This window comes from Papio anubis, chromosome 4 (assembly GCF_008728515.1).
Source record: "Papio anubis isolate 15944 chromosome 4, Panubis1.0, whole genome shotgun sequence".
Classification (NCBI taxonomy): domain Eukaryota; kingdom Metazoa; phylum Chordata; class Mammalia; order Primates; family Cercopithecidae; genus Papio; species Papio anubis.
Genome location: NC_044979.1, coordinates 96,215,900 through 96,240,539, shown reverse-complemented (window position 1 = coordinate 96,240,539; position 24,640 = coordinate 96,215,900). Strand labels below are relative to the sequence as shown.

The 24,640-nt window shown below is 39.8% G+C and overlaps 2 protein-coding genes across 9 annotated transcripts in view; one reads left to right on the top strand and one right to left on the bottom strand.

Moving 5' to 3' along the window:
* Positions 1-56: 56 nt before the first annotated feature.
* On the top strand, positions 57-10,936 carry HNRNPA2B1 (heterogeneous nuclear ribonucleoprotein A2/B1). 8 transcript variants are annotated; one of them, XR_644957.4, is made up of 14 exons: positions 57-262; positions 2,998-3,033; positions 3,132-3,242; positions 3,407-3,553; positions 3,848-4,058; positions 4,203-4,304; positions 4,378-4,458; positions 4,962-5,024; positions 7,156-7,275; positions 7,510-7,632; positions 8,288-8,370; positions 8,527-9,442; positions 9,736-9,871; positions 10,403-10,929. XR_644957.4 is itself a non-coding variant. In XM_017956842.1 (12 exons), exons 1-11 carry the CDS (start codon positions 257-259, stop codon positions 8,347-8,349), a joined length of 1,062 nt encoding a protein of 353 aa, XP_017812331.1. In that variant the 5' UTR covers positions 57-256; the 3' UTR covers positions 8,350-8,370; positions 10,403-10,936. The 8 variants fall into 8 exon arrangements, 2 of the variants coding, with proteins under 2 accessions (XP_017812331.1, XP_003896220.1); XR_644961.1 differs by lacking the exon at positions 8,527-9,442 and having other exon boundaries at positions 9,736-9,808; positions 10,403-10,936; XR_644960.1 differs by lacking the exon at positions 8,527-9,442 and having other exon boundaries at positions 10,403-10,936.
* Positions 10,937-15,181: 4,245 nt separating this feature from the next.
* The window catches only part of NFE2L3 (nuclear factor, erythroid 2 like 3), a 29,497-nt gene continuing 20,038 nt past the window's right edge, over positions 15,182-24,640 (bottom strand). The window contains exons 2-4 of the mRNA XM_009203206.4: positions 22,946-23,125; positions 17,420-17,503; positions 15,182-16,627 (exon numbers count right to left, since the gene is read on the bottom strand). Of these exons, the coding sequence (XP_009201470.2) occupies positions 15,383-16,627; positions 17,420-17,503; positions 22,946-23,125 (1,509 nt within the window). The 3' untranslated portion in view covers positions 15,182-15,382. The remainder of the gene's footprint in view (positions 16,628-17,419; positions 17,504-22,945; positions 23,126-24,640) is intronic.

Below are 24,640 nucleotides of genomic sequence, written 5' to 3'. Positions count from 1 at the left end.
GGGCGTTTACGCAACGGCCTGACGTAGAGGAAGACGCGTTAGTGGGGGGGAAGGTTCTAGAAAAGCGGCGGCAGCGGCTCTAGCGGCAGTAGCAGCAGCGCCGGGTCCCGTGCGGAGGTACTCCTAGCGGTGTTGTTTCTCGAGCAGCGGCAGTTCTCACTACAGCGCCAGGACGAGTCCGGTTCGTGTTCGTCCGCGGAGATCTCTCTCATCTCGCTCGGCTGCGGGAAATCGGGCTGAAGCGACTGAGTCCGCGATGGAGGTAACGGGTTTGAAATCAATGAGTTATTGGAAAGGGCATGGCGAGGCCGTTGGCCCCCTTGTGGAAGTCGGCCAGCCGCCTCCGTGGGAGAGCGGCAGGAAATCGGACCGCTTCAGTAGCAGTGGGGCTTGAGGTTTATGAACGGGGTCTTGACCGGAGGCCTGAGCGTACAAACAAGCTTCCCCACCCTCAGCCTCCCGGCGCCATTTCCCTTCACTGGGGGTGGGGGATGGGGAGCTTTCACATGGCGGACGCTGCCCCGCTGGAGTGAAAGTGGGGCGCGGAGGCGGGAATTCTTATTCCCTTTTTAAAGCACGGTGCTTCGCGGGCCACGGCGTCTCCGTGGCGAGTGTTTCGGCGGGCAGCGGGTCCCCGTGAGCGAGGCTGCGGAGCTTCCCCTCCCCCTCTCTCCCGGGAACCGGATTTGGCGGCCGCCATTTTCATGGCTCGCCTTCCTCTCAGCGTTTTTCTTTTAACTCTTTTATTCTTTTAGTGTGCTTTCTCTCTCAAGGCATAGAAGTGGTTAACTATTTTTCTTTCTTCTCGGGCTCTTTTCATATCGTTTCGAGGTGGATTTGGAGTGTTTTGTGAGCTTGGATCTTTAGAGTCCTGCGCACCTCATTAAAGGCGCTCAGCCTTCCCCTCGATGAAATGGCGCCATTGCGTTCGGAAGCCACACCGAAGAGCGGGCGGGGGGGGTGCTCCGGGTTTGCTGGCCCGGTTTCAGAGAAGATACCACCACCCAGGGCGTCGGGCCGGGTTTAATGCGAGCTATAGGACAAAGAAACCGTTTTGTAGTTTTCTTGTTTTTTAAATTTATTTGAGTAACGGATATATTTGGGTCTAAAACGGCAGATGAACAGCAGCAAAACAAACACTTTGGAAGCCATCGGCCACGAGGGGCAGGGACGAGGATGGTTTTCTGGGCGGGGGAGGGATATTCGCGTCAGAAGCCTTTACTGTTTTTAAGGATTCGGCTTAAGTTGTAGAGCCGACTCGAATTTTAACTAATGTTTTTACTGAGAAGTTTAATCCTTACGGGACAGTTCCATGGACCATTATAGATGATTAGTTAGAAATTACGAGGAAAGCGAAATAACGATTTTATCCTTAGTTGTACTTCGGTTAAAACATGGCTTCAGAGGCTCTTTCCTGTAATGCGTGTGTATTTTTGTGCAAAATTGTTTTGGGCCTGGGCCGCTCTGTATTTGAACTTTGTTACTTTTCTCATTTATGTTTGCAATCTTGGTTGAACATTACATTGATAAGCATAAGGTCTCAAGCGAAGGGGGTCTACCTGGTTATTTTCTTTGACCCTAAGCACGTTTATAAAATAACATTGTTTAAAATCGATAGTGGACATCGGGTAAGTTTGGAAAAATTGTGAGGTAAGTAATGAGTTTTTGCTTTTTGTTAGTGATCTGTAAGACTTGTTATAAATGTACATTATCGGTAATTTCAGTTTAGAGACATCTATGTGCTGACGACAATTAAGAAAAAACTAATTGAGAAAATGAAAATATCTATTTTGGCAAGTAACCATTTCAAGACTGCGTTCTGTCTCATAGGAAGTAGTTTGATCATTTCGGTTAATATTTTTTTTTTTTTTTAATTTTTACCAGTCCTGAAAACAATTACAGGAAAAAATCCGAACTGGCATTTACCACTATTTTTTTTTTTAGCAGTTGGGAGCATGTGAATGGAGGGAGAGAGCTCTGTAGAACTGGGCTGAGAGCAGCAATTCTTGCTAGGAACAAAAAATAATTCTTCATTCAAAATTACGTGTGACTTTTTAGTGTGCATTATGCATTCGTAGTAGTTGGTCCTGGATATCACTTCCTCTCGTTTAATTTTTTTTTTTTTTTTAACGTAGTTACCTTTTAAGACAGGTTTACTTAACATTCTTAACTGCCCAAAATACAGGGCTGTATGATACGACATATTTGCTTGTTTGCAGGTATTAAAGATTTCAACTCTGAGGTTTTTCCTATTGAGTTAGAAAATTGTTTCGTGCCGTGTCGCTTGCCACATGGCCAATCAAGTTCAGTAAGCTTCAGCTTTCAGTAATAGCTTAGAGATTATGCCAGGTGAATGTATTTTATTGTACATAAGGTTAAGCTGAGTAATTCATATTCTGTATTGTCATATCTTCTATAGACAATGTCCACCAAAAACCTGTTAAAACTTTTAAGCTTTGAGTGCTGCTGGTCATAAAAATAAATTTGTCTTGGTTTTAAGTAATTTTTAAGGTTATTGCTAATGCATATCATGATTTTAAATATTTTTGTCACAGAGTCATAGGGAGAAACAGTATTTTAAAAAGTTTTTTTTTGGCTAATATACTTAGAATCACCACCAGAGGGGGCAGTTAAGGGAAAATGTTACTGAATCGTGAAATAAAAACTTTGGGTCATAACCATCGAACCAAAAGTTATTTTCTGATGTTTATAAATAGAAATCTGCGTTTTTAGGTTATAGGGTTGAAATTTTTGGTAAAGATTTAGTAATCTTTTGATAACCACGGTCTACATTTGTTCATTTCTCCTTAGAAATTTTTTAAATTAAGTAATAATACATTTGTTTAAGATAATTTAATGTTGAGTAAATTTAGATCAAGCATTAATGACTTTGAAACTTGTGTAGATCAGCTGAGGCAATTTTTTTGGTGTAACACAACTAATATGCAGTTTAACATATGGTTTAAATTTGATGTAAGTTTTTTTTTTCCCCCCCAGAAAACTTTAGAAACTGTTCCTTTGGAGAGGAAAAAGGTACTCTGCCAGCAGGTCACCTCATATTTAAGAATTTAATTTCCTGCATACAAAGAGGAAAATGTAAATAAAAATTGAAATGGTATTTTCCTTTGCAGAGAGAAAAGGAACAGTTCCGTAAGCTCTTTATTGGTGGCTTAAGCTTTGAAACCACAGAAGAAAGTTTGAGGAACTATTACGAACAATGGGGAAAGCTTACAGACTGTGTGGTACGTAAGTTACTGAATTGTTACTGTATGTTAGTATCGTAGCTGTTTAAGTGAATCATGGAGGAAGTAACTATGTCAGCGTAGTAAAAAATTCTATTATAATGACTGTTTACTTATAAGTTATAATGAGATTAAATGCTAAAGTTTCCTCTTTGGTTTGAAAGGTAATGAGGGATCCTGCAAGCAAAAGATCAAGAGGATTTGGTTTTGTAACTTTCTCATCCATGGCTGAGGTTGATGCTGCCATGGCTGCAAGACCTCATTCAATTGATGGGAGAGTAGTTGAGCCAAAACGTGCTGTAGCAAGAGAGGTAAGTAAACCATGACTGTCTTGTGCAATTAACATAAAGAATGCTGCCTTGCTGAACATCGGAAAGTATTTCTGAATTTAGTTTTAACTCAAGATTTTATTAAAGCTCTGTTGGGTTTCTGGACCATTTTCTGAAGCTAACTTATTTTTCAAAAGCTAGGTCCCTAAAAGCTGTTGTTGTAGATCTGGTAGTTTTAAGGTGGATACAAGCCAAGTATGGTACAAAGGTCGGCTACTTTGAATCATGCTTGTGTTTTTTTCTGTCGGGATGACTTTTACCCCACCAATATTTTAGGAATCTGGAAAACCAGGGGCTCATGTAACTGTGAAGAAGCTGTTTGTTGGCGGAATTAAAGAAGATACTGAGGAACATCACCTTAGAGATTACTTTGAGGAATATGGAAAAATTGATACCATTGAGATAATTACTGATAGACAGTCTGGAAAGAAAAGAGGCTTTGGCTTTGTTACTTTTGATGACCATGATCCTGTGGATAAAATCGTATGTAAGTGTCTAACCACAAATGTACTGTTTTTACCATGTATTCAATTTTGTGTATGTTAACATCTGATTTTATTGAAAGGTAAACTTTTAAAGTTGTTTAATGTTGTTGATTTAATTTAAAAGGAGTTTGAATTTTTCATTGCAGTGCAGAAATACCATACCATCAATGGTCATAATGCAGAAGTAAGAAAGGCTTTGTCTAGACAAGAAATGCAAGAAGTTCAGAGTTCTAGGAGTGGAAGAGGAGGTAATTTCAATTCTGTTTCTTCTTTATTTTTATTCACATAAGGGCTTGCTTCTAACTGGGGCATTTATTGTAGGCAACTTCGGCTTCGGGGATTCGCGTGGTGGCGGTGGAAATTTCGGACCAGGACCAGGAAGTAACTTCAGAGGAGGATCTGGTAAGTTCAAATTCTATGTGTTTAAAGGATGAGTGTGCTTTTATTTTAAATATGATTAGGTTTTCATTAGTAGAATCAGGAAATCAACCTAAATCAAAACCTTTCCCTAAGACTTCAAATAGATAGTATCCTGGCAAGTTCCTGTGACTTGGCCAGACAAGAAGTTTAATAGGGTTGTGTTAATAACAGTTATATTTATCTGGATTGATAATGTAAAATGAAGTGTCATCAGAAAAGCTTTGGCCCCATGAAGTGTCATTCTTATGTATAAATGAAATGGAATCTCTAAAATTGAGACTTGTTCAGTTAAGAGTTCAAAATTTAGGTGGTAATGAGATTTAACTATATGCTTTCATGTTTTGTGAATAAACTAGTAGCACTAGCGTGTTCTTTTCTGAGGTTCTTAATTATTGTGCTGAGGTATTAAGAGAACTGAAAAAATGAGTATTAGTAATAATGGTGAACAGCTTATAATAAATGTAATCTTTTTTGCCCCCTAACAGATGGATATGGCAGTGGACGTGGATTTGGGGATGGCTATAATGGGTATGGAGGAGGGCCTGGAGGTCAGTTTCCTCTATATTTTGGTTTGTTTATGTGACTAATACTTAACCATATTGTATATTTAGTTCATTTATATTTTGAGTTTTTAAACATTTTATATTGCCCCTTATAAAGGGCTTAGGTGATAGTGGTCCAGTTATTTCTTTTATAAGTAATTTGACATTTTAGTTGTTACAGCCTAAGGAATACAGTGCTATTTAAAATGAAAATTTAAAGATAATCATCACAGTATTCCATCTTAAGCAAAATAATTGGATCTAGATATGTTTTTGTACTGTGCTTTCTGGAAAAGTGCAGAAGACTGGATTTAACTGAGTAAAATCTAAGGGGGGAGAATACGTAGGAGAAAAATGTAAAATAAGTCTAAACCCTTAACTAGATGGTAAGCATCCCAGGATGACTTTCAAAAAGTAACCTAAGGAAATTTTCCAAAATGTTCACTGTGCTCCTGGCTACAGATAAGGTTGTGAACTACCATTGAACCTGAAATGTGATATAATAAATATATCAGTTTTATTGGTGTACAGGAAAGGGTGGTACACAAGACAGATTCTGTGATAAGGAAGGGACATTTAAAACTATGAGCTGGTAATAGACTTGATTTCTGGTGTTGCCACTCATTAGGTGTGACTTAAGTTCTACCATTTAAAATTTTAGAGAAAGCTGAGTTCTTGTATTTAACTACAAGTAATTTGAGACTCAGCCCACAACAGAAGCCTTTTTTTTTCTTTTTTTCCTTTTTATAAGGTGGCTTTTGTTTTTTTGAGACAGCCTTGCTCTGTTGCCCAGGCTGGAGTGTAGTGGCGTGTGTCTGCTCACTACAACCTCTGCCTTCCCGGTCCAAGTGATTCTCCTGCCTCAGCCTGTTGAGTAGCTGGGATTACCCGTGTGCACCACCATGCCCACCTAATTTTGGTATTTAGTAGAGACAGGGTTTCCCCATGTTGGTCAGGCTGGTCTTAAACTCTTGACCTCGTGATCCGCCCACCTTGGCCTCCCAAAAGTGCTGGGATTACAGGCGTGAGCCACTGTGCCCGGATTTTTTGTTTTGTTTTGTTTAGGTTTTGCATTATGTGAAAGTGTTTCATTTGTCCCTAGTTCTGTTTACAGTAAAGAACATACTGTGTAGAGTGTTACGCCTATTTTTTTTTCCTTTGAGATGGGGTCTGGCTTTGTTGCTCAGACTGGAGTGCAGTGGTGTGATCTTAGCTCACTGCACCCTTAGCCTCAAGCCATCCTCCCACCTTAGCCTCCTGGGTAGCTGGAGCTACAGGGTGCACCACTGTTAACCAGCTAATTTTGTGTTTTTTTGTAGAGGTGTAGAGGTTTTGCTATGTCGCCCTGACTGGTCTTGAATTCCTGGGCTCAAGCAATGCACCCGCCTCAACTTCCCGTACTGCTGGGATTACAGATGTGAGCTGCTGGGCCTGGCCAACAACATTGTTTTGTTTTGTTTCAGAGTCTCTCTCTGTCGCCCAGGCTGGAGTGCAGTGGCGCAATAACAGCTCACTGCAACCTTTGCCTCCCTGGTTCACTCTATTCTCCTGACTCAGCCTCCCGAGTAGTTAGGACTACAGGCGCCTGCCACTACACCTGGCTAATTTTTTGTGTTTTTAGTGGAGATGGGGTTTCACCGTGTTAGCCAGATGGTCTTATCTCTTGACCTTGTGATCCACCCACCTTAGCCTCCCAAAGTTTACAGGCGGGAGCCACCGTTCCTGACCGAGAACATTGTTTTAAAAGATGTAATTCGTAGGGAGACATAATAGAAACTTTCTTTTGGGCCAGTAGGGGAAGTGCTCTTACTTTCTCCCTAACCCACACTGCTAGTCTAGCCTCACAACCTTACCCACTATGTACATGTAGTATTTCAAGATAACTTAAGATTTTTAGTTTTGAGGGAAAGCTGTAGCGTTACAGGTATTTAAGTGGGTACACATGGTGTTATCCATTTGGCTGGGTAGGCACTCTAGCCACCACATGTTTACCAAGGGTAGGTATTCAGTCCTTGAAGCTGTTTTAGAGGAATTTCATTGACTGTTTCACATGCAAACTTGGAAATGGATGTGAGGAGACAGTTCAAAATGGCATTGAAAATATTAAGCGATTACTTAAAGGCTTATTTTATAATAGGTGGCAATTTTGGAGGTAGCCCCGGTTATGGAGGAGGAAGAGGAGGATATGGTGGTGGAGGACCTGGATATGGCAACCAGGGTGGGGGCTACGGAGGTGGTTATGACAACTATGGAGGAGGTAATAAATTCACCTGCAACCTTTATGTGGGAATTTGGAATTAATGGCTTTGTAACACTTGATCTTTTATTTCAATGTTTGTCACTAGATAAAGTGTTTGCTTTTGTTTTTGTGGGAGCTTTGTCCTAAATCCTTAGCATGTATCTTTGGTTTAATGTTTTTCTGGTTTAATGTTCTTTTGGTTTAATGTATTGTTCTGAGGTCCATTATACTAGTATTCCAATTTTTTTATAGGAAATTATGGAAGTGGAAATTACAATGATTTTGGAAATTATAACCAGCAACCTTCTAACTATGGTCCAATGAAGAGTGGAAACTTTGGTGGTAGCAGGAACATGGGGGGACCATATGGTGGAGGTAATTTATACAATTGAGATTTTTCAGATTTTTGTGATTAAAGGATTAGCCTTTTGTGACTTAAAGGGAAAATAACATACTAAGTAGTTTGGGTTGTGGGATATACGGTCTTAGTGAAAATAAAGAAATTTTGCATAAATCTCCACAGAAGTACTCAGCAAGCAGTTACAACATCAAATTGGGATTAGGGGTGTTGGAGGTGGGGAAGTTCAGTAGTTTAATTTCTGGTGGGGGCTGGTAAACAGCTAAGTAAAATTGTAACCCACATTGCAAGTGGTGTAAATTGGAATGAGGGTCTTTGAAGTTAAATTATTAAACCATGATTCAAACCATTGCTTAGCTTATTCTTGAGGTTTTTAGCAGGAGTAAACATTTTCTGTGTCTTGTTCTTGGTGTACTTTTAAGAAATCCCTTAGTCCAAATGAGGATGAGAGGACCCTTTAAAGAATAGCATAGCATCAGCCACGAAATAAAAATGTCTATGAACCTGAGTAATTTATCTCCCAAGTAATTCTGCTAACTGGCTGCAAAGGGTTAGGATCTGCTTGTTTTTATTAAAGACTGGATGGATAGAAAATAGAATCAGCTGTAGTGTTATAGTGATCATGGGAAATCAAAGTAAGTTTGTTTTCTCTTGCTGTTCCAACAATTATAGGAAACTATGGTCCAGGAGGCAGTGGAGGAAGTGGGGGTTATGGTGGGAGGAGCCGATACTGAGCTTCTTCCTATTTGCCATGGGTAAGTAGCTTTTGAGTTTTACAATTATTATTATCTTGGGAGACATAGCTGCAGGAGTAAAAGCTTTTTAGGATCATGTTATCTTTCCTTAAAATCTGGTTAGATGGATAATTTCATAACCTATTTTTTTTTTACTCTTTACTTCTGTTGAAACAGGCTTCACTGTATAAATAGGAGAGGATGAGAGCCCAGAGGTAACAGAACAGCTTCAGGTTATCGAAATAACAATGTTAAGGAAACTCTTATCTCAGTCATGCATAAATATGCAGTGATATGGCAGAAGACACCAGAGCAGATGCAGAGAGCCATTTTGTGAATGGATTGGATTATTTAATAACATTACCTTACTGTGGAGGAAGGATTGTAAAAAAAAATGCCTTTGAGACAGTTTCTTAGCTTTTTAATTGTTGTTTCTTTCTAGTGGTCTTTGTAAGAGTGTAGAAGCATTCCTTCTTTGATAATGTTAAATTTGTAAGTTTCAGGTGACATGTGAAACCTTTTTTAAGATTTTTCTCAAAGTTTTGAAAAGCTATTAGCCAGGATCATGGTGTAATAAGACATAACGTTTTTCCTTTAAAAAATTTAAGTGCGTGTGTAGAGTTAAGAAGCTGTTGTACATTTATGATTTAATAAAATAATTCTAAAGGAAATTGTGTAATTATAGACTTTTTATTTTAAATAAGTTAAGGAGTGGGTAGTATAATTAAGGTCCGTTGCAAAGCTGTTGTTATATTTGTATAAGATAAATGCTGGTCAGATATAAGTGTGTTGTCTGCAATTCATCAGGATTAAATTATGTAGATAACTTAAGGGATATCTCTGCAAGGAGAAACACCTTTTTAGATCTTTTAGATGCTGCTTCTTCAATGCAAGGAAAGGAAATAACCCCAGCGAGGTACTCTTCAGGGACACAGGTCTAGTACAAGAGAACTCTTGACGGCTACTAAGTTCAGCCAGTCTTAAAAAACTGTGCTGTTTCTACAAAACTTTAACTACAGTAGTTTTTAAGGATGCCAACGAAAGCTGAGGGTGTAGAGCAAAATAGTTCTAAGCTTCAGTTAAACTTCTTTAGGTAAGATCTTATTTACTTTTCCTTTCTTAATTTTCCTCCCTAAAAGATAAACTAATACTCTTAAATGGTCTTTCAGTATAGTGGTTCTTACGTAGTTTAACATAGCTATAAATTGAGTTTAACAATTTATAAACTCAAGAGAATAATTTTTATAAACCCTGTTTTCCAATCTGTCATTTACTTAAATTATTTTGGTTGTTTTTCCCTTTTTTTCCTTCTTTTCCTACCCCCTCCCCCTCCGTGTGAAGATTTGGGTGCTTAACATATCATTTTTTTCCCTGCTGGAATTTTAGCATTGATATGAACCATGGACAAGTATATTCTGCTGCCACAAAGACTGTAAAGTGCTTCATTTCAACAGCTGAGGCAAGCCAAGTGATCATTAATAAAGCTTTTCTTGGTTCCTTCAGTGGTGTTGGTAGTAAAATGGTAGGTAAAAGTTAGGCTGCAAGTTCAATAAATCATGAGATTTCCCATCGTTACACCCTTGTGTATTCACATTTCTTGGATCAAACATTTTGAGTGAACTAGGGGTTTTTATTAAAGACATTTGTTGTATTTATGGTTGTAACTGTACATGCTTATTAGGAAGAGACTGAAGGTAGGGCAAAAATGGTTGAATCTATTTTCAGATAGTAGTTCATACTCGAGTGAAGTGTCTGTCTACATTATGAAGCCTGTATGTATCCAGTACCAAGTAGGTGGGTTAAATGTGGTTATTTTAGTTCAGTGTCTTACCCTGAAGAGAAAGTTGTAGTTTGGCTGTTGAAATTCATTCCTTAGATACCATCAGTTTGATTGCCCGGCTTTATTGCCTTTACAGGAATGTGATACTCAGGGCTTACTCTACTATATGCACCAGTGAGTCTTCTTTGATCCTAAGACCACCACTGAAGTTGTTTAGGTTCTTTTGGACAAACATGATAAACTTCTTCAGATACTTTTTTTTTCCTTTGGCAGGAAGGTGTCTTGCTGCAGGTAACTAATGAAGAAGTGGTCAACCACAGAGTCTTCAAGAAATAAGAAATTCTGTACCATCTGAAAGTAGTTCTTGTTGGTGCCTTCATTTAAAAAGCACTCTTTAAAATAAAAGGGAAATGTTTTTTGATAAAACAAACATTTAGTTCAGGTTCTTGATATAAAACAATTAAAAAATGAGTATTGTTTGTAAAACTAACATCAAATTGGCTAGAGAGATAAATGTATCATGTTTTAAATTAGGTTTTGTGAGTAGACAGATTACAATTCTATTTTAAATATAAAGTTTATAAAATAAATATTTTTTGTATCCAAATACTTCGTGTAATGTTTACACATAAAATGTGTGAATCTTGTTCTATAAACATTCGGTTGTCTAAAAGATCACCATCCCCTAAATTTTTTAAAGCAGTTTGGGGCTATGCATATTTTCTTTTAATATTAACAGATAAATGAGAAGAGCATTGTGGACATTATTGACTGTCCCCAATAAAATGCTGTTCATTATGCACTGTATATTCAGCGTTTGAGTACTCCTACTAAAGTTTCTGGCTTTACCTTGTATGTTCAGCAATACTGGTGGCATTTTGAAAATCATGGATTTTAAAGGTGAACCGGCCAGAGTGGTCTAGATTAACTGGCTTTGCAAAAGCACTGAGGCTTAAAATATGTACTAGATTGTCACATGTCAATTAGTTTTATTGTGTTTCACACAGAGTAAATGAATATCAGTGTTTTTTTCTTTTTATGTGTTTATTTGGACATTTATCTGAATTAAGAAAACCAAAAAATAAGGGCCAAGTTAATTGATTTGTTTCTATGATTTGTTTTGGTTTTGATAATTTGAGATCTAACAGGTAAGTCACACTAACAGTGGGTAACACATAGCACTTTTCTGTTTTAAATAGCTGAATTCATCACAGACTTGTACAAATATCCCAACTTCAGGAAAATTTTGAAGTTTTAAAAATGTTTGGATGTACAAAGACGTTGAACTTTGAAATACATCAGGTTGATATGCATAACCTCAAAATACCAACTCCTATCCAGCAAGGTCAAGGGAATATCACACAAATAGGGGAGAATTAGGTAATTACACAATAGACTGAAATGAACTGATGGAAGAAGAGTTTACTGAAACATGGTGTAATGTTGGATATTCAACATAGGCTTATTTTCTGTGTGTATAGTGTTGAATCTGTTTTTCTTGGAGAAATTGAAGTTTAAGGTAGTTCTTGTGCAGCTTTGAGACAGTGCCCTAAAATGAAGAAAGGCTGCCTTTTGTCCGGGGCTTTATATTGTTGCTGTGTAACAACTTACTCTTAGAGCAGTTTAGAGAAACAAACTTCAGCATCTATGGGTCAGCAGTTGGGAGCAACTTAACTGATTCTGGGTAAAGCTCACAGTTGCAATCACAGAAAACTAGGATTGGATAATTTTTTTTTATATATCCAGAGTGGCATACTAACAGGGCTGAAAAGTTAATGCTGGTTGTCATCTTCCCTCGGTGAGTGAGCAAGAAAAGCTGTAAAATGAACACACTACATTTAGTCATGCCATCTTACATCCTTTGTGGTCACAGAATGTGGTGGGAGGGTTCTATTCACTGGTAAATTACCAAGCAGGCAAGGATCATTGGGAACTATCTTAGATGCTGGCTGTCACACTCAAGGGTGTGCCCTTATTCAGTTTATGCATAAGTGTAAAACCGGATTTCCCTGTGTAAGGTTTTCCTTGTAGCCCAATTTGGTAGATGCCAAATTGCTTGACCTAATAAATGTTAGGTATTGGGAGCTAACAATGTAAGGCAACAAGTCTCAGTTTGTCACTGATGGTTGAAAAGTGCAAAAGGTAGAAAACACCTATCTCAGGTCACCTGGAGTGCATGTTATTTAAATTTGCTTTCTTTTTTAAGGTTTGGAACTAATGTACTGAGATGGTTGACAGGCCCTACATAATTTTGACATTTGTACTATTTAGTAATGCACTAACACTGGCTTGTTTTGGGAGGGGAATTGGGGTAACCAGTGAGTTGCATGGATTTACCAGAGAACAAATAGTTCGAAAACTGAGGTGGGGAAAGAAGGATCTAGCCACTTGAGTGCATTTAGGGAAGTTAGTATTACCACAAAAACCCTGTATACTGGTTCTGTAGCTCTGCTCAACTGAAGCCTGCCTTTTCCATACAATTGGCCTAAAATCTGATCACACTTCGGAAGATGCTCAAGTGAGTTTTAATTGGAAAAAGATATCCTACCCACTTGGGTTGTCTTTATCCCTATCTTCCTCATTCTGATTAAGACGTTAGATACTGTAATCAAGATTACTCAACTAGGTAGGTAAAGTGGAGGGTCCTAGGCAATGGTGGTTTGGTTTTCGGCATTGACTTTGTAATCTAGTTGGTTTGCACTGGAAAGCAAATGTGGAATTCCTTCTACCTTTAAAACTGGACTGTTGGAAAAGCAGTTCGTTTATATGCCTTGAATCCAGCATGTTAAGATGGAGACGGGGTTGTGTCAGGAAGCCAACCCATAACCAATTAGATCTTGTAAAGCTGGCTGCTTAATGCACCAATTAAAAGTCCCTTGTATGGGAGAGGGGACATCAGTTTCAGGAACCTACACTACCAAAATATGCTGTAGTCCTCTTGTATGAAACGTGTATTTGCACATGACCTAAGCACGTCTCATACACTTGAGTTGTCTCTAGGTTACTCTCATTTAATCCAAGATAGAAGCTTGGTAAATAGTATGCTGCATTGTATGGGGAATAATTGACAAAGTTCAGTACAGACATTACTATCTTTATATTCCATTTGCAGTTACTTGATCTGTGTGCTGTATTTAAGGTTTTTTATAGCTTAAACTTCAGGCCAGACATGGTGCATAATCTGAGCAGCTTGGGAGGCTGAGGTAGGCGGATTTGAGTTCGAGGCTGGATCTTTGGGGGCCACTGCACTTCAGCAGTGCCAAGACTCACCATGATTACCAATTCTGCTCTCTGCTGTCCTTTTCCTTTTAGAGGTTTGAAGAATGCTATCTGATAAGCAGGCACTCGTGCGAGTGCACTTAGTCAACTTTGAAACAAGTAAATTGGTACTGTAGGATTTCCTACTGTGGACTGAAATGTTTTACGTGTGTCCTTAAATTATAACTATCAAAAGCTTAAGACATTTGAAATACTCCCTTGTAAAAAGCAGCTCGTCAGCAGACTAAACAAATGATCATTGAACACCATGAGTCATTGAATGGGGCAATAATTTTATCTAGAAGCATTGCTGGCAAAATAACAGGTCTTGGGAAAAAAACTTTTATTACAAAAATCCAACGGTATATATAAACTGCGTTTCTCTAGCCCAAGATATTTATGTGATACTCTACACTGTAACGGCAGAAATAGCATCTGAGAAACTTCATTTTGAAAAATTGGACATAAAATTTTATGTACACATTATAGTACACATAATGTGTTGACGTTCCCCGGACTTGACAGTCATCTAGGTGAAGTCATTGCTGTCTTCAGAAAACTCAATCTGTTTACTGTTAGAGTGAACTTAGTGAGGTTTTCATTTCAAATGCCATTATTTCTAGAATTTACCTTACCCTGGTTTATTTTCACATTCACCTGTTTTTTCCCCCCAATAGCTTTTGCCTATTTTAAACAATCTTAGATGGTTTCACTGTTACTCTTCCCCTACTGTTGGTTTGTTTATATGGCTTACAGTGTTCTGGTGAGATCTCAGTATTCTAAGATGTGAGGCCATCCCTTCAGGCTGGCTTTACTACTGCCAGAGATTTTATGGATTTAATACACGCACAAGGAGTTCTGTTTATGCAAGTAGCCCATTCTATCTCTGGTTACATGAGGAAGGCCTGTGGCTTAAACTACCAGTGACTCCAGGTCTTCAATGCACTCTATATCACATAGTATTCAGTGTGTTAAGTATTGGGATGGAGGGGGGTGGATTTGCCTTACTTTGGCATACTATGTTGGCCTCAATTTGGCTTGAGTCTGATCAATTTGCTATGCTGCCCTATTTGTTATTCATCTATATTCTTGAATGTGGATATTTTGGAAGGAAAACAAGAAATTTGCTTGAGATTTCTATATAAAAGGGAAAAGTTAATTTTTAATACAAATACAAAATTTATTTCAACAAAGCAAAATTTTTATAAGTTAAATATAAAGATTAAAATAGTGTTTGAAAAGCTTACTGTAGTGCTAACTAAATGAAAATAAGGCTATTTTGCATTTAAAAAACTGAAATACCTCTTAAATAATTTGATCCCCAGTGTTTGCTCTTTCTGAAGTAACTGACTTACTAAAAAGGATGGCTGCCAAAAAGTCTTACTGGGTTTTCAAAATGTTAACCTATTCTTTGGACATAACTGAATTTTGTATACAATGCATTTCATGAAAAGTTGTGGCTCCCCCAGATTTCCCACAAGTGTGATCTTGAAGTCCTAAACATTTGTCCATATAAGCTTCAAAACAGAGCCTTGCCGGACATGTAAGCTTCAAAACAGAGCCTTGCCGGGCGCGGTGGCTCAAGCCTGTAATCCCAGCACTTTGGGAGGCCGAGGCGGGCGGATCACGAGGTCAGGAGATCGAGACCATCCTGGCTAACATGGTGAAACCCCGTCTCTACTAAAAAATACAAAAAACTAGCCGGGCGTGGTGGCGGGCGCCTGTAGTCCCAGCTACTCAGGCTGAAGCAGGAGAATGGCCTGAACCTGGGAGGCGGAGCTTGCAGTGAGCCGAGATCGCGCCACTGCACTCCAGCCTGGGTGACACAGCGCCAGACTCCGTCTCAAAAAAAAAAAAAAAAAAACCAGAGCCTTAACTGAGTTATTCAGGTAGCAGTACTTAAAGATAATTCTTGAAGCAGTTTCGATGGTTTCTGATCCAAATCAGTTTCTGAACATTACTACTTCACATAATGAGTCCATCTTCAGTTTCTTCTCACTTTCTCTTTCCCTTTTGGGTTTCCTTTTTGTGGCCTGAGGCCCCCAGTTCTTTGGGTACTAACAAGACACTTCCATCATGAGTACACTGAAGTGCATAGTGGTTTGGATTGACTGGCCTACCTTCGTCATCTCTTAATCTACTAAAAACATCATGATAAAGGTCATGCAGTTTCTGTTTCATTATGTTAATAGCTTTGTTACATTGTGTTCGCTCTCTCTTAAGAGTTTCCTTCTTTGCTTGCAAGTTACATACATCATTTTCTAGATTCAAAATTATGTCCAATTTGCGTTTACGACAGTTCTGTGCAGCAACTTTGTTTTTCCCTCTTCGTCTGATATCACGGATAAGTGAGACTTGTAGGTCTGTCAGATAGTACCTACTTAACATGCTATTGAAAGAATCAACAGGCATGCCGACAATTTCATCTACAGAAAAAGGGATATGCAAAGCTTTAGCACGCTGTTCATCACGGCTCAAGTTTCTATCTGTGTCTTCGAGGTACCTACTCCTTATCTTCTGTGACCTCCCAGGCCACGAAAAAGGTTCAGAAGTAGATTCTGGTGCACTTGGCTGTAAGTGGTAAGTGTGGTTATGAAATACGTGTTGAAATGTAAGATCCCCATGGAAACCAGAATCACTCTGATCCACGTGACAAAGCTTACTAGGTTCTGGGAAGTCGCCGCCTACGGCACCTTCTAAGTCATGGTGGGAACTAGATTCATGGTCAGTACAATAACCTGTAGCACCTTCACACACACACTGAGAGGAATTAGACTTGGTGACAGAGGTACTATTGTGACTTGAATCTAAGGAAAGGCCAGAATCAGAATCTGGTTCATCAAAAAGCTGAGAAACATCGATTGGATCAAAGTCGTCTTCTGTGGCCAATGACATTAAGTTTATCTCATCAAATATATTTACGTCAAGGTCATACAGTAGGTCTTGGCTTGTTAGATTCCGCATATGATTGTCAACTGGTGAAAGAAATCCTGTCGAGTTAGTTCCAGGAAGGGTTTGCTCAGGATTGGTGGTATGAGAATTTAACTGCAGAAATGGTTCTTGTGACTGTGAAGTCCTTGTTGGATTTCTTCTAAATGTATTGTTGGGACAAAGCAAGATGGCCTCATGAAGATTCACATCCTGACTTATAGCCTGGCTGAAGTTTACATGATAATGTGCTGAAGAATTCATGCCATCACTGATACTGCCTGGAAGAGGAATATCTCCCAATGAGATGCCCTGAAAAACGAAGGAAAAACACTTTAAACATGAATAGCCCTATTTCTGAAGCAGTCCTATTACCTAACACAACTTTCGTTTCCTCTCTTGTCAGTTCCTTTATATTTAATAGAGATATGCTGTTGGCAGTAACTTCCTGGTTAAAGTGCAGTCAATACAATACATGATGTGAGTCCAAATCAGAATACTTGGAATTCTGCAGAATACTTGGAATTCTGAGTAACCTAGAAATTAAGATTGATTAGTATAAAAGCTAACTGCATTTTCGTATTAAAAAGTCTAATGTTACAATCTTGTAATTTACTACTTTATAATAAGATGTAACTCTCATCCTAGCAGGTTGGTAATCACATTGTGGCGGGTCAGGGATAATAAACTACAGTGAAGTAGTAGTCTGGAGGAAAGAGGTTGCTTAAATGCCTCTAAGCACTAAAATGATAAAGCTATTATGAATGTTGCTGCAATAACCATGGGGGTGCAGGTATCCCTTTGATACACCGATTTCCTTTCCTTTGGATAAATACCTGATAGTGGGATCACATGGCAGTTCAATTTTTAGTTTTTTGAGAAACCTCCATACTGTTTTCCATGACCAGTCTAAATTTGATTACACCTTTGGGATTTGGAAAGAGGAATGCTATACATACTTGGTTAATTCTGAGCTGAAGTGCTTCTGTAAAAATAAGCATTACTTTAAACTGCTGTGTCAACCAAGTAAAGGAGTTGTATTTATTCACCAGAAAGTCAGTGCAGATACGTTCCTGCAAGGATAAAAGCCAAGGTTCCAATTACCTCCAGTGAATTTTCAGGCTGCGATGAAAGCAACTGGAATAAATCTTCCAGAGAGAAAGAAGTATCTGTCCCATTCAGATGTCTCTGTAGAGAAACACAAAAGGTGCATCCTTCACATAAAAGACCGAACTGGTTGTCTGGGGCTTTAGGCTTTATCTTTAAAGGATCACCAGGTCTTACCTCCACACTGGGTTTTTATCCTATTATGTTCCTCGGTTGTAAGTTTTACTTTTTATTATTTTTTGAGACGGAGTCTCACTCTGTCGCTCAGAATGGAGTGCAGTGGTGTAATCTCAGCTCATTACAACCTCTGCCTCCCAGGTTCAAAGGATTCTCCTGCTTTAGCCTCTGGAGTAGCTGGGATTATAGCCGTGCACCACTATGTCTGGCTAATTTTTGTATTTTTAGTAGAGACAGGGTTTCACCATGTTGGCCAGGTTGGTCTCGAACTTCTGACCTCAAGTAATCCACCCACCTAGGCCTCCCAAAGTGCTGGGATTACAGATGGGAGCCACTGCAGGTGGTCTATTTCTTTTCTTATAGTACTCAATATTTCAACATGCATACTTAAAGAGTTAATCAGTATTTCTATACCTTCCATAAACAACTTCCATATAATTTTTGGCTAGTTCTTAGTTTCAGCTTATTTTGCCCCTCCACAGCCAGCCCTCCCAGTTGGTTACACAATTACGTAATTTTGGCCAGGTGTGGTGGCTTACGCTTGTAATCCCAGAACTGGGAGGTCAAAGCAGGCAGATCGCTTGAGCCCAGGAGTTGGAGACCAGCTTGGGCAACATAACAAGACCGTCTCTACAAATAAAATGAGCTGGGTGTGGTGGTGTGCACCTGTGGTCCCAGCTACTCTGTGAAGCTGAGGCAGGAGGACTGCCCGAGTCCAGGAGGCTGAGGCTGCAGTGAGTTGTGACAGCGCTGCCACACTCCAGCCTAACAGAATGAGATCTTGTCTCAAAAAGTAATTTTTACAGTCAATATTTATTTACATGTACTCCAATTTTTTTTTTTTTAAAAAACCAACTTATCAATGCTTCATCTCACTCCTGGCCTTCATGGTTTAGCTTCTTTCTAGCTGAAAGAACTCTTCAGAATTCTTTTTAGAGAGAACCTGAGCAGTAAACTCAGTTTTTGTTACATGGAATTATTATTTCACTGCAATCTCTACCTCCTGGGTTCAAGTGATTCTTGTGTCTCAGCCTCCCGAATAGCTGGGACTACAGGCATTTGCCACTGCACCTGGCTAATTTTTATATTTTTAGTAGAGATGGGTTTTTGCCATGTTGGCCAGGCTTGTCTTCAACTGCTGACCACAGGTGATCCACTGGCCTTGGCCTCACAAAGAGGGGATTACAGGCATGAGCCACCATGCCTGGCCTACATGGAATTATTTTGCCTTCATGCTTAAATGATGAGTTAACAGGTAAATTTAAGGTTTAATGTTTTCCCTCACTACTCTGTCTTACGGCATTTATTACTAATGGTAAGTTTGCTCTCAGTGTTATTTATAATGAACTTTTTCTATCTCAGGTAATTTAAAAGATTTTTCTTCTTAGTTCTTGATGTTCTGTTTCAATCTGATATGTCTGGGACTTAATTTGTCTTTATTACGAGCTCTATGTACTCCTTTAATCTGAGGACTTTTCTGGAAATATTCTGCCATAAACTCATTTTAAATATTGCTTCTCTTTCATATTTTATATCTCTTCTGGGACTCCTATTAGAAGTAACGTAGATTTTTCTCTTCTATCATTGTCTCAATTTTGCTTTCATATTTTTCATCTTTGTGGTACATTCTAGATAATTTTCTTAGATCTGTCTTCCAACTTACCCTTTTCTTTAGCTGTTCACACCACTTCCACTGAATTTTCAATGAAAATGACTATTTTTCATATCTAGAATTTCATGTGGGCTCTTTTCTAGATCTTTTTCTTTTTTCATGATAGTCTGTTCTTGCCTTATAGATTCTGTTCCTTCATGAACAATTTAAACACTATTTTAGAGTCTTTTTCAGAGGACTAGGAATCCTGACTCTTGCATATGCTGACTCATGGCTATTTATGTCATTTTTAATTCTTAAAAGGTGAGCTTTTCGGGGAGCAGTTTTGCATTCTTCTCTTCAAGAACCAGTGTTTATATCGTTTTCCAGACTGTACTTCTCTTGGCTGAGGATTCTTGATGGTGATGGTAGTGTGAGTTCAGATCTTATATCTAGCTTTGGGGCCCCCACTGGGGTTCTGATTTCTAAAGCATAGCCAGAATTGTACCAGTCCCCATTTCCTAGATATTCTTCCAGAGTTGTCATCTGGAAGAATGGAAATGCCAGTGATTCACTGGTCTAACTCATTTTTATTTCAACAAGCTTTAAAAGCACCTTCTAAGTAATAGCCCAATAAAAGAACAGAAATATATTGTCAGAACTACCATAAGAAATGTGACTGGGTGCAGTGGTTCACACCTGTGATCCCAGCACTCTGGGAGGCCAAAGTGGGCAGACTGCTTGAGCCCAGGAGTTTGAGACCAGCCTGAGCAACATGGTGAAACCCCACCTCTACTGAAAATACAAAAAATTAGCTGGGCATGGTGGTGTGCACCTATAGCCCCAGTTACTTGGGAGGCTGAAGTGGGAGATCACCTGAGCTCGGGAGGTTGAGGCTGCAGTGAGCCATGATAGCGCCACTGCACTTTAGCCTGGGTGACAGTGTGAGATCCTGTCCTCCCCCAACCCAAAAAAAAAGTGTAAGTACACAAAGATGTGATGTAAATGCTCAGGCTAGGAACATGGAGATACACAATGAGGAACCAAGCCTGATAAGAACTAGGCACAAATGCCTGGCTTTGAATGATTAGTATGTTTCTGAAAAGTTTTGTCCAAATTGATGTTTGTCCTATGTCAAATTATATTTTTAATTCTCTCCAAGGAAGCTCTCTACTTCATTTGTCTTGTCATTAATATTTAGTAAGTGCCTATTCTGTGCCTAGCTGTGAATTAATTTGTTACAGGTAGAGGTAGAGAAAACAGTTCTTGCTTTGCTGGGAAGCCCAGTGAGGGAGTAAAGATGAAGACATACCTCGGAGAAAGGCAATATACAATTCAGTGTTAAGTAAGTGAAAGACTAGTGAAAACATCTTTTCCCTCAAAGAGAACTGTGAACACTCAGGGAAGTGGTCAGAAATGTCCCCTTCAAAATACATATGGTTCTGTCCGTATTTTAATGTAAAAGTCCATGGGTATTGATTTGACAATACAGTATGTACGCTGTGGGGAGAGTGGTAAAACCATACAACGCATCCAAATATAAATATAAAGCCTAGATAAGTCAGAGGAGCTGGGGAGAAAACCAGCTGGGAAAAAAGAACAGGCAGTTGCCAAATGCCAGGCTGCAATTGAGGGTTACAAAAGGGTTGAAGCTGCAATGGTCAGAGTGAAAATGGGAGGGTTCCTTGGGGTGTGCTCTCTACCCACCCCCTTCATCTGAAGAATGGCAAAAAGAGCCTCAAGGAGACCATTTAGAACTTGGTGTGTGTTCTCTGCACTGTGGGGACACAGAAGCTTAGTGTCCCACTTTTGCCTGGGAAATATAAAGGGTGAGAAACCATGCAAGAGCCATAGTTAGGGAACTGAAAAAGGGTCTAAGGTGCTAGGTGGCCAGCAAATGGTTGAGAGGGCCACCTGGAGAGGTGAGATGTATGTATGCCACAGAACATTCAGGGAACAGCCCTAAAGGACCAGCTGCAGTGGAGATGCATTTGCCTCTGTCAAGAGGAAGACTCCCAGCTGTGGGGCCAGGGGTCTCCAAAGAACCTATACATGAAAAAGTGCCCACGTGACAAAGAGTTGTATAATATTTAAATGTATGGGATGGTCAAGAGAAACAATTTCCTATGTTCTTAGCACCCCACACCCTCAACCCCAGAGAAATCAGCAGGGCAGGCCACACAAAACTGAGGGAAGATGCTGACTTTTAGCTCAGTGTTTTTTGTTTTGGATTTTTCTTTTTTAAGACAGGGTCCTGCTCTGTCACCCTGTCTGAAGTGTAGTGGCATGATGACGGCTCAGTGCAGCCTCAACTTCCTGGGCTCAAGTGATCCTCCTACCTCAGCCTGCCAAGCAGCTGGGACCACAGGCACACACTACCACGCCCAGCTAACTTTTGGTTCAGCGTTCTTGAAAATTACACTGGGTTATACCTTTTTTTTTTTTTGAGACAGGGTCTCACTCTGTTGCCCAGGTTGGAGTGCACTGGTGTGATCACAGCTCACTGCAGCCTTGACCTCCCAGGCTCAGGTGATCCTTCCACCTCAGCCTCCTGGGTAGCTAGAACTACAGGAAGACATCACCACACCAACTAATTTTTGTAATTTTTGTGGAGATGTGGTTTTTCCATGTTGCCCAGGCTGATCTCCAACTCTTGGGCTCAAGTGATCTGCCTGCTTTGGCTTCCCAAAGTGCTGGGATCACAGGCGTGAGCAACTGTACATGGCCACATTGGGTTATTCTTATCAATTGCTGCACTGGGATGGCCAAAGGGATTTTCATGAGTATCTAGAATTTATGGGACCTGCCCTAGATTTCACCAATGGGCTCTAGGTGGAAGCTGGAGGGGCAAGGGAGTGGCAGGTAGGCAAAGAGAACAAACCTGTTTTCTGATTTCATGCCAAATAAGTAATGTTCCATGTAATATTACAAGCCCTAATAATACGCAGCCCTAAACTCCACCTTCTTGGGAAGGGGACAGGCTAAAGCAGGTGATGGCTAAGAGAACCATCAGGGCAAGACCTGTGAGGGTATGCCTTCCAGGTGGAAGTGCCACGTGGTTATTAAATATCTCTGGAGTGCCTGTTTGCTATGCTGTGGGCAGGACCTCAGCAGGGCTGAAGAGAAACCGCAGTATAGCCCAAATGAAAGGAGAAGGAAGCACAGATCACAGGAAGCATCCATCCCTTCAGCCTGGCTCTGGGAGTTCATTTGTACACCTCTTCTCACAGCTAAAGAGTAAGGTTAGGCAATGAGGAGTTAAGGAAGTGGTCCCACTGGACCATGGATGCCCAGTGGTTCGGCCAGGCCTGCCAGGAGACTGAACAAAGATTTGAGTCCAAGCCTTAGCTGACATCATGGGTGTTTGGCTGTAGGGTTGGTCCTCAGCTTGCTCTCCTGGACTAGGCCAGCCTGGCTGCCTGTTCATGTGGCTGGTTGAGGACTCCTAGGTTCACCATTTCTTCATCCCTTGCCTTGGCAAACATAACTAGCAAAACCTGCTAGCAAGGTCCTGGAAGGGGGTGTGTGCACACAGACACAAAATCTTGAGTTTAACCAGAGGAAATAACTGTATGGGCTAATTCATTTATAAATCAAATTACTACTCCCATAACTTAAAGACAGAGGTATTTTCATATATTATATTTGTTAACAGTAGAGCATACTTACATGCTCATTCTTAACACAAACTGTCAATGCCACAAAATCTACATTAAAACCAAAATGGCAAGGCTTGAATATTCTGACAGGCGTACCTCATTTCTAGATTCAGTGGTCTTTTCTGCCTCCCAATCAGGTTTCTCTGCTACTTTGTTTTCATCTTCATTATTCTGCTGAAGTGAGTTCTCCTTCTGGGCTGACACCCTTTCTTCATTTTCCTCACGCTGGGAACTATGATCCACAGCTTCGTGCTTTTCTCTTAGTACCTCGTTCTCCTATAAAAGTACCAAATTGCATCAAATAAGCAAACAGTCTTTAAAACTGCATTGTGCTTATTGTTCAGGGACCATGAAACCCACAAGTCAAAAGCTAAGACTGGCATTTCATTATTTTAGTATCAAAGAAACATTTAATTCAGAAACAAAGGTCAGTTTTATATCCTGTCCTGAGACAGGCTGTTCGAATCTGTGCAATTTAAATTAACACGCACTTATAAAGCCCCTGAATTTAAAATACTCATGAGTTAGATTAGATATGGAAATTAATGTTGCCAGTAGGCAGTTTGTTTTCTGTTCAAAATCAATCAAACAGCTAAGTTGGAAGCAAACACTGATCAAATATGGAAACTATTATTACAAACTATTAATTGAGGTTCTCTCTGGAAGGTTGGGAACAGGGTGGGAAAGAGTTTACTTCACTTTATACATGTCTATAACTGTGAATATTTTACAACACACACATCTTGCTTTATTTGTTTTTGAGACGGAGTCTCACTCTATAGCCCAGGCTGGAATGCAGTGGCGAGATCTCGGCTCACTGCAAGCTCCGCCTCCCAGGTTCACACCATTCTCCTGCCTCAGTCTCCTGAGTAGCTGGGACTACAGGTGCCTGCCACCACGCCCAGCTATTTTTTAAAATTTTTAAATTTTTTTAATTTTTAGTAGAGATGGGGTTTCACCGTGTTAGCCAGGATAGTCTCAATCCCCTGACCTCATGATCCACCCGCCTCGGCCTCCCAAAGTGCTGGGATTACAGGCGTGAGCCACTGTGCCCGGCCATATTCCTTTTATAATCAAGAAAATGATAAATATAAAACATCTCCACAGATCTACACTTATTTACCCAGATATGTCCTTCTACCTTAATTTACTTTATAAATAAGGAGACCTAAATAACTAAAAGGCTAGAGAATTCCTCTAAACATTCAAATATGGTTACCATTTAGACTGTACTGCATATTCAGATAGTTTCAACTATGATATCAAAAGCTCTCTGGATATATTTTTTCCCCCTATAACATTAAAGCTTGTCAAACTTTTTCACAATTTCTGTTCTTCCAGGAACAGACACACTGGCACACCCCCTTCCCACCAAACCACAGGAAAAAAATTTTTAAGTGAAGGTTGAAGAAATGGAAATTTACAGATGCCAGAAGAAAGGAGAAAAATCATGGCAAGATAAGGAAAAAAGGAGGCTGATATTCTGCTGGCCCACTTGGTTTACTGGCTTCTCTGTCTGATTGTGCCTAATTGTGACACTGTGCCTTCCCTCTAGACACTGTAGATGATGTTCGGTCCTAGCTCAGTCTCTCCCTTTGCACATTCTGTTACAACCCTGCTCATGTGCTCAAGATATTGCTCCTGCTACTCTCCCCTCTCTTCTGCATCAACAGTTGTTTCTCATCTACTGGACAATTCCCATCAGCCTACTATCATACACGAATACCCCCACCTTTAAAAACCACTCCCTTGGTCCCACACTAGTCTTCAGATCCCATCCCATTTTTCTGC